This window comes from Daktulosphaira vitifoliae, unplaced genomic scaffold (genome assembly GCF_025091365.1).
Source record: "Daktulosphaira vitifoliae isolate Bord-2020 unplaced genomic scaffold, ASM2509136v1 Scaffold_3, whole genome shotgun sequence".
NCBI lineage: Eukaryota > Metazoa > Arthropoda > Insecta > Hemiptera > Phylloxeridae > Daktulosphaira > Daktulosphaira vitifoliae.
In genome coordinates this window covers 10,305,307-10,315,901 of record NW_026099574.1, presented here as the reverse complement: position 1 = coordinate 10,315,901, position 10,595 = coordinate 10,305,307, and the positions used below count along the sequence as shown (strand labels likewise).

Genomic DNA, 10,595 nt, shown 5'->3' with positions numbered 1-10,595 from the left:
TTAATAAAATGTAAACAAATTAATTATTGAGATATAGCTATAGACCTAACGTCTAACTAATATTTAAAAAAAAAAAAAGCTAAAAATATTAACTTGATCAAAAGTTATTTAAGTTGTCAGTGAGTGGTGGGCCACCCTGTATATAAAAAAGTGTCACTTTCCGGAACACTTTCAAAATTTAAGTTGAAAAAATTAATTTTTTGTGAAAAAGTTGTCATTTTAAATCCCCCATTGTGAGCAGATTAAGGGTTAAATTTATGAAAAAAATATACCAAATGAAAGTTAATGATATTATGCATCTATATAAAAAAGAATTATATTGATATGTTCATTTTTGAAAAAGTTATGGCACTTTTAATTAAAAAAAATTGAAAAAATTTCGAAAATTAGCGATTTTATAATTTTTTTGGAGGTTTCCCCCATTTACGGGGAACGAGGGAATTTTTTTCAATTTTTAGGGGTAATGTCTTCGATTAGATACGATTTGTGATCTTTTGACGTATCATTGAAAGAAATCGGTTCGGTGAGAGCTGAGAAAAAGTGGTAACAGACATAAAAAAAATAAATAAATAAACATATCTTAGTAAAACCAATACCTTCTCAGCTTCGCATCGAAGCTAAAAAACACATCATAGTAAAATTAATAACTTCTCAGATTCGCATCGAAGCTAAAATATATTAAATGATACTAATAAGTTTTTTTAATTTATACAGATAATATTAACCTTTTTTATCTATACAAACAAAAATAAATTAAGAATCTAGAAGCCTAAAAATCTTAAAAATTTAAAAGCACAAGTTTTAATTAACAATATTTGATGCTAAACTAACTATTAAAATATTGGTGTAATAGTTATAATCAAAGTGTTATTTAATTAAATAAATTATTATCTTTTTTATAAGCTAATTAAATATACAGAGTGTTCAGTAAGTAAGGGAGCATGTTAATTGTTTTAAACAATGAGAACAATAGAAATCTGTTTCCTTACTTATTGAGTACTCTTCTATATAAGTTACTATTGGAATATTAAAGTATAGAAGATAGATTTTATGATCTCATTAAAATGCATTCTTCTTTCTGTAGAGTCTTGTTATAGGTAGATAAAAAAAATGAACATTTGTAGTTGAAAAATATTTAGAGTATGATTCAATTGTTATTTTTTAATAAATTTTATGAACTCATAAGTTGCACGAATAAAATAACATGACATAAAAAAATAATATGCATAATTATTAAAAATCAAAATCTAGATAATTCCAACACTGATACTGAGATTTAATTTAACTCTCTGCTATAATATACAATATAGGATTCTATATTATTCTAATACGTATTTATTAATATTTACAAAATAGATTATTACCAAAGATTACTTTTGTTTTACAATTATCTATTGGACATTTATGAGTATTATTGTTTAATAAACTCTTTATACAGTCTTTACAAAACATATGATGGCATTCAAACAGTTTATCGACTGGCTCTTCTTTATTACATTTTTGGCAATTCCCTTTAACACGTATATGAAGTATTAATTATTTATCTACTTAATTTTAATAATAGACACACATTTAACTTACAATAAATATAAAAATCAGTAATCTTACAATAACTTTAAGATAATTAATCAATTGTTATAACAATAATATTACTTAAATAAATTCTTAATTATTTGAAAGCTTTTGATAGAATGTAAAATTTTTAAAAGGCAACGTGAACATTTTTCATTTTTGTGAAAAATGATAAATGAAAAATTTTTAATGCACACATCTTGCTTCTAAATTTTAAATTACATAAAATTTAATTTAAAAAGTTACCTAGTTCATTATTAATTATTTAATAATGAAATATAGCTTAAGAATAATAATTCTGAAAATTGTCATGAATTTTAAGGATTATAAATTTAAAGTTACAAGTAAATTATCATAACCATAATGAGAAATTCTCGGAAGTATATATTGAAATACTGAGTAAAAAATGATTTGTGTAGAATTATTACAGTATTTTCACATTCTAAAAACAGAAAAACCTTTTTTTAATTTTTAGCTTTGATGCGAATTTTATTATGATGTGTTTTTTTTTGTGTCTGTATACGCTCAATCTCAGCTCTCATTGAACCGATTTTGATGAAAAATATGTCAAAAGATCACAAATCGTATCTAGTTGAAGACATTATCCTCAAAAATTGAAAAAAATTCCTTCGTTCCCCGTTAACGGGTGAAATCCCCCATTACAAATTTAAAAATCGCTAATTTTCGACAATTCTTCAATTTTTTTTACTTAAAATTGCCCTAACTTTTTTAAAAATGACCTAAACAATATAATTTTTTTTTATAGATACCTTAGCTAATGTAATATACTTTAATTTGTAAAAAAAAAATTTGACCTCTGGACTTGTCTTCATGATGAAAATGACTACTGTATGCAAAAATATGCTATTTTTATGAAAAAATTCTTGATATTATGTTTTACATTTTTTAACATTATGATGCTATAACTTTTTTAAAAATGCATGAATCAATTCTATTTTTTAATAATAAATACTTTATATATATTTCTTTCATTCGACATACTTTTTATTTAAATCGGACCATTTCCCTTTATACAGGGAAGGTTTGAACCTTTAAAATTGCGTATGGAAATTAGAACTTTTTCAACTTAACTTTTGAAAATGTTCCAGAAAGACTGACACTTTTATATATATCATACATCAAAGCTAATGTGATATACTTTATTTAAAAAAAAAAATTTAACCTCTGGACTTGTCTTCATGGTGAAAATAGACATCAAAGTTAAAGAAAAATGTACGATTTCCGTGAAAAAATTCTCGATTTTATATTTTATATTATTTAATTTATATTTTATATAACTTTTGGAAAAATGTATGGATCAATATTATTATTTTTTTGTAGTAAATTTTTATATACTCCTTTCATCTGACCGCTTTTTTTGTAAATCAGATCATACCCCTTTATACAAGGGGGGTCAAAACTTTAAACATGCGTATTGTTACTAGGACATTTTCAATTTTTTTAACATGTAAATTAAACAATAAATTAGACTAAAAAAAAAATACGTATTTTGGAAAAAGTAATTGTTTGACATTCATTAATACTATGCGTCTACCAAATAAAAATTTATTGAATACCTATTGCATTTTTTTGTGTCTTCAATGCTATTAATTGATTTAAAAATCATACTTAAGTCCGCACATTACACTATATAAGAAATTTCTCAAGAAATAATAGCGTTATAAATTATAAAATTAAATACAAGTAGAGTGAATAAGAAATTTTTGTTCATGTCTGTATTGAAAACTGTTAATACAGAGTATATTACCATTGTCATTTTGATGAATTTCATGAATAAAAAGTATAACATGTATAAATATTAATAAAAAAAATTTTTAGATATATTAAATTTTAAGTAATATTGAATATCTCTTTATATTAATGGATTAATAAAATATGGAGGTAATAAAAAATCTATGTTAGAAAACGTTTTATAAAAATTTATTTAAAATATCATTTGGATAAAATAAAACCAAATATTATTTTTATCTAAATAAAAATTTAGATATACCCCATACTGCTACAGAGATTTAATTTAGGTATTTGTTAAAATACAAAATTTAGAATATTCTAATAATTATTTATTAATAGATACAAAATACGTTAGATACCTTTGGGTAAACGTGACATACACCGATCTATTTCACAATGATGTATATCATAATCATAAGCATTTTGCCTTATTTTTAGTATACATCTTTGACAATACTCATGTTGACAATCAAACAGTTTTTCTTCTGCATTGTTAATATTACATCTTGGGCACATCTCTTTAACATTTATTTGAAGTATATTAATTATTGAAACAATTAAATTTAACATTGAGTCTTCTGAAGAGATTTCTTCGAGTAATATAATGTTAACTTATTAAATATGATTGAATAAAACATTTAATATATTGATGATTATAAGTAATCAAGAATTAATTAAATTAAAATTAGACTCTAAAATAGGAACTGAGACTAAGGACCGGTTGAAAGACAATACACTTTCTATATGTGTAAACCATACCGAAACGAAACTTTCATTTTAGATTTTTAAAAAGCTGGACCGGAACCGAAACGTAATTAAATAGTGAAAATAAAAGATTTTCAAGGTTTTTTAGGGTTATTAGATAAAGGAAATTTTAATAATTTAAAATGATATTTGTTTAATAAAAGTTTCAAGTATAGTTTTCTTTTTGTTTAACTCACATTCATGAAACTTTAACCGGCATATAGATATATTTATAAGGAATAATATTACAATAAAATTATTATAGAATATTAACTTGGTGCATTTTGAGTTAATATAAAGCGAATAAATTGCTGTTAATGCAAAAAATACGAGAGAATCTTAAACATTTGCAACAAATACTGGTTGTCTATTTACTAAAGTATATAAAAAACTTTTCCAGTATTGTTTTTATTAAGTTCAAAAATATATAAGATTGTATTATATCATTGCTTTAATTACTAAATCATACGTATGTGATGATAACGCTTTTCCATTTCAGACCGATCAGTACTGGAAATTTTGTATAACCAATTGTACTCCAGTATTCTGCCAGAAAGTGCAGCCAATACTGGGTCAGTACTTAGACATTATACCACCCAGTTTGAAACTAACAGATTCGAATAGAAACGTTTTTTATGTAGTGATGTTAATAATTGCTATAGTCGGTCAAGTATAAATGATATTTGATATCATATATACTTATGCCAAATAAGCCACGTCCCCACAATGCTAGTTTTTTATAATAAAACATTTTTTTAAACATAATATGTTGCTTTTGCTCAACTTTATAAAAGGTCGAAAATAACATTGTCTAAAATATAAAATATAGCAGTTGTTTGGTATTTAAATTTTATAATAACACAAGGTTTCTTTTATTATATACTTAAATTCAACTTACTTGACATGGCTATACTCATTGACATGTAATGATCTAGCAAAATATGTATATACATTAGGGTGAATCAAAAAAAGGCGATCATTAAAATTTTACGATCATTGTAACTTTATTATATACATTCAAATAGGTATTATGTAAAAATTTGAGATTTGTATAAAAAAATGTTCTGGTTGCTTAACGTGTTTTTAGTATTTTGACCAAAAATACTCCGAAAAATGGCCTCTGTTATTGAATTTTTGGATAAATATTATGATTAGTATAATAAAATAGTTTGATTTTTACTGTAGAATAAATATTTTTTAGTTTCAAAATTTTAAGTCGAAAATTGATAGCGTCGATATCTTAATTAGCGTCATTATATGGTATATTTCTAGTAGGTCTCAAGTAAGCTTAATTTTTTTTTGGCTGATATTTATGTATATATAATTTTAAAAAATATATTCACCAATCTTAAAAACTTTATTCTACCATTTTACCTTAATACGTTTTTTTTTTTTGAAAATAAAGCGTAAACTAAAATACATGATATTCATCAAATTATTATTAAATGATGGTTGATGGTTCAATACTTTTCAATTATTTTTTGTTAATAAACAATTCATTTTAATTTATACTAATTATCTATCTTTATAAATTAATTAATAATTATGTTTGTATAAAATAATTCATGTTTATTAAGTATAAATCTTAAAAAACTAAAAAGCACAAGTTTTAAGTCAAAATATTTGATGCTAAACTATCTACCAAAATATTGGTGTAATAGTTATAATCAAAGTGTCATTTAATCAAATAGATCATTATCTATTCTATAAGTTAGTTAAATATATAGGGTGTTCAGTATGTAAGGAAACATGTTCTATGTTATAAACAATGAGAGCAACAGATTTTTAATAATATTAAGAATTTACATTAAAATAAATATGATATTATTATATTTACTTTCCAATTAGTTAAATGATCAATGATAAACAAATAATTTTGTAAATAAATTCTTAGTTTATTACCATTATGGATAACCATAAATATGATAGTTGAAGTGAAGACTAAAGAAAATAGTTTCTGAAAGATCAAAACTTGATTAAAAAAATAATTCAAAATTATTAATTTTAATATAATAATTTATAAAATATTTTACATGCCATTACGATTTTTTGAAGAACGAAAGTTTAGTGTAAAATGTTACAAATAACTTGTTGAGAAAAATTTAATGTATTAAGTTTTATCAAAAAGTTTTTGTTGTTATTTTATATTGACTGAAATCACAAGTTTATTCAGTTGTAAATAACAACTTGTAATAAATCGTTATTTCAATTGTANCATTGACTGAAATCATAAGTTTATTCAGTTGTAAATAACAACTTGTAATAAATCGTTATTTCAATTGTATGGTATAAAATAATTCAACATACATAATTTTATATACGCTTAGAATTATTATCAATAATATAACACCTATAATTTATATAAAATTAAAGACAACATGTTTTTATTTAAATTTTTTCTTGTTTTTTCTAAAATATATAAAAATATTTTCTCTATACTCGCATATAATTTTTTAAATCAATATATACTATAAAATCTGTGAACATTAAAACAATTTACAGAATGTTTAAACTAAATCGTAAATTTTCAATTAACGATTTTTAAATACTCGTTAAGGACTGTATCTAATTGATTTTTTTATGGTTTAAGTTTTGATTTTGACTACCTGGTATGAATAGTGACCGTTTCCCCTAACGGTTATCTACTAGTTTTTGAAAAATAATAGTTTTGGTTTCGGTTAGGAAAGATATAATAATCTAGTAAAAAAGAAATTATTGTACTGATGGCTGGATGACGTTAATTCCTTTTTTTTTTGTTAATTAATTATTTAATTTATATGTAATAGAATCATCTCCCATAACGTTTGTTTGCATAGTGGCTGTGGAGCTTCAGCTCCAAACATTGAATCCTGAGAAACATTAATTATTCCATAAATGATTCGAATTTCGTGTAAATAGACATGAAATTATATGGTAGAGAAGCTTGGTGTCAGATTTTTTATCCAAAATAATTAATAATGTATGAAACCTTAACCTTACATCTCAAATTTATAAGCTACCCCCATCATCATCTCATAAGTCAAATTTTAGTAAATGAACTTTTTTATTTCTTTATTTAAGTACATTTCAAAAACACGATTTTTTCTTTATATCTTGATTTTTAATGTAGTAAAAAATTGGCCAAATTGAGGTTAGAGCTGGTGTTGAGTACTAAAGGTCACTCTAGGAACTTAAAATTCAGATTACTTTACAATAGTAAAAATTTTAAATTATAGAATATAATAATTATGTCACAAACATTCACAGAATAAAATATCATTAAATTGTAAAAACAAGAGGATCAGCATTAATGCTTACCACATAAATAGAGATTATATATTATATAAGTAATCCTTTTATATCCCACATGCTTAATTACATGCATTATAATAAAAATGTTAAAATTTTTTTTTTTTTTAGATATTTTTATTTACATATTGTTCTTATAATTATTATCTATGTAATACTTTTTAAGTTCTTCCCTTATTCCTTGTAAGGGTTTCATTTTTACAAGTGGAAACATGTAGTTTTACAATTTTTATTAATTAATGATTTATTTATTTTTTAAGCATTGGAATATTTTTCCAATGTTTATTAAGCGCATAATATACTTACTTTTGCATACTGGGTATATTCTATTACCATATTTAAACATTGATTGGTTGAATGAGATCAAATTACTTAACAAAATAATTATTTTTAATATCTAAAAATATATAATAATTATTTATTAAAAAACTTTTAATTACTATAAAAAAATTTAAAAAGCCAATGGAAATACATAGTATTACATAAAAAAAATAATTCTCGTTTTTCTTACTAAATTATATTAATAAAATATATAATCAATGAAATAATTACATTTCCAATGAATTTGGTTATTATTTGTTAATAAACGCCATTCATTTATATTATGAACGACTTTTTTTCAGTTTAATTGGTTTAACATTAATAGCTGCAAAAATCCTCCGTAATAATATTTATAATTAAAACATATATTCTATTTATTATTATTTTTTGTAAAGGGAGAGAAGGTAAATGTGATTCTTAACTGCCCCTCCTATATACTTATAATATTGGATCTGAAGTATAAACATAAGAACAAGTATAGATGATATCTGAAAGTGATTTATATCACTGTCATAAGAAACGCTTCAATGAATAGGTGAAGATAGTATTTTAATACTAAAAATACTTTTTTTTTTAAATATCTAATATTTTGGTCCTTAAATGTTGACTTTTGAAAGTTTGTCATAAAAAAAAGTTGAATTTGTTACCATGACTTTTAGCTCAACTTGCAAGTTTGATATTGACATCATTAAATAGAAAATTTTATGAGAATTAAAAAATTTTTTTGCATTTTTATCGCTTAAGTATATAATCATAGTAATCATTTCCGAGTAACTTTTGATATTTAAAAGATTCTATAAATGAAATATGCAGAACTTAATGAATTTTAATGATTTACTTTAACTAAAAAACCAATCAAAACGTTGTTCGAAAAATCTACTCAATTTTATAATAAATTACAAAGAAAAATTATTTAATTTTGTAGTTGAAACTTATTATCATATCAAACCCAATTCGACAATAAATACTTTAAAAATATTAGAAATGAATGATTTAAATTGTCTGTATGGAGAAAACAGGTTAAGCAACTTTTTATTTGATAAAGGGGATTTTTTTCAATTTTTGAGGGTAAAGATATTCTTTAACTAGATAATAGCTGTGATTATTTGATAATATATGTTGATATAGCTAATATAACTATACTATCAACAACTATACTATATGATGTATAGTTAAAAAAAGTTGGTCAAATGAGAGCTGAGTAAATAAATGATAGCTATAAACAAAAACCGCATAGTAAAATAATTTTAATATGAATAAAAAATTTCTTCTGACGATGGGAGACTACAGTGATGAGGTCTTTGATATTCATTGAAATTATTGAATCTAAATTAAATAAAAATCAAATAAGTTAAACGTTTTTTTCTAACTCAAAAACCTTCGTAAGGTATTTCAAAATAAAATAAAATAGAAAACCTAGAATTTTAACTTAAAAATATCATATTTTTGAATAAGCTAACCATATTCACCATAAACACAATCTAAATTTTGAAATTTTTTTTTGTTCGTAGTAAAGTATATTCCATAGACATTAATTTTACATAGGCTTTTAAAAAAATGTGTGTCAGATGAAAGGTGTATATTAGGGTGTCCCTTATTTTTAAAATTTTGGACATTTTTCTGACTCACCCCCCAAATTTTTGTGTATACATATAAAAAGTGGCTTTTTCAAAAATTCAGCCTGATCAGATAATTTAACCTATTTCGATTTGGGGTTGAAAATAGGCCAAAAAGGGTAATTTATTATTTCTTAGCAATTAACTCATAAATTAGAGCTTTCACAAAAAAACACATTAAAACTAAATTGTAAATCTAATTGTTTTGTATAAATTAAGTTATAACAATTTTTCTTCTAAATCCATTAGTTTTAAAGGAAATTGTGAAAATACGTAATATTTCGTAAAATTGTTGAAATTGGCATATTTACGAATTTTTCATCATATGTCACGAACCATATGTGATACGATCTAATATTTTATACAAATTTTGTTAAAATTAAATTTTATAAAATAAAAGTAGTAAGTAAAAATTTCATTGAACCGATCGTTTTATTATTTATAAACTCATAAATAAAACTAACAAATCTGTATATTTATTTTATCGAACATGATTAAATGAACCATGTGCAGAAAACAAAGCAATAACTCAAATATCTGAAAAACAAATGTATAGAAGATATATTTATATTAAAAATTACAATAAAATTGACAAACAATTAAATATTACAAAAAAAGTTATTTTGAAGCAAGTATAGAATAAAATGATTTAATATATTCACAATTAAAATTATAGGTACAAATTTTACAAACAAATTTAAGGATTATTAAAAAAATTATACGTGAGACATGTACAATCACAATAATAGGACACATTAAAAACATAAGCATGGGCTTTTCTTGAAAACTATCGAAATTTGAAAACATTCGTGGAATGAACGCCAATAATTTTTATAGGCTACATGAATGAGTACTTAAAAAAAAAATAGGGATTATCCTAGCATGTTATTAATTTTCACAGAAAAGCGTTTTTTCTTTGTTTTATTGTATAATAATATATTATCCCAGGGCGCAAAGAAATGGGTGGCCTTGAAACTTTTAAGGACGTCATAGTTGATGTACTCAATAAAACTCAAGTAAAAATGTTATTTATACTTTATTTTTTTGCATTTATGCATATTCTAAGTTTATTTTGTCGGAAATTGCTTTGGGTAAACTAAACATTTTTTTATTTTTCGCTTAGCAAAGAATTTTTGGACAATATCAATTACAATCTGCCCCGGTACGTTGAAACTCTTAATACGCCACTGAATATGACTTGCACAAAATCTTTATATGTATATAATATATTAAATTTTTTTTTTTTAAGTTAATAGTATCCTATGTTGTATAATTAAAAAAAAAAAATTGTTCTATTACCCT

At 22.9% G+C, this 10,595-nt stretch overlaps 1 protein-coding gene across 1 annotated transcript in view; it reads right to left on the bottom strand.

Moving 5' to 3' along the window:
• The window catches only part of LOC126901372 (uncharacterized), a 45,922-nt gene extending 39,713 nt beyond the window's left edge, over positions 1 to 6,209 (bottom strand). Inside the window, exon 1 of the mRNA XM_050677785.1 lies at positions 6,106 to 6,209. Within this exon, the coding sequence (XP_050533742.1) occupies positions 6,106 to 6,108 (3 nt within the window). The 5' untranslated portion in view covers positions 6,109 to 6,209. The remainder of the gene's footprint in view (positions 1 to 6,105) is intronic.
• Between the last annotated feature and the right edge of the window lie 4,386 nt (positions 6,210 to 10,595).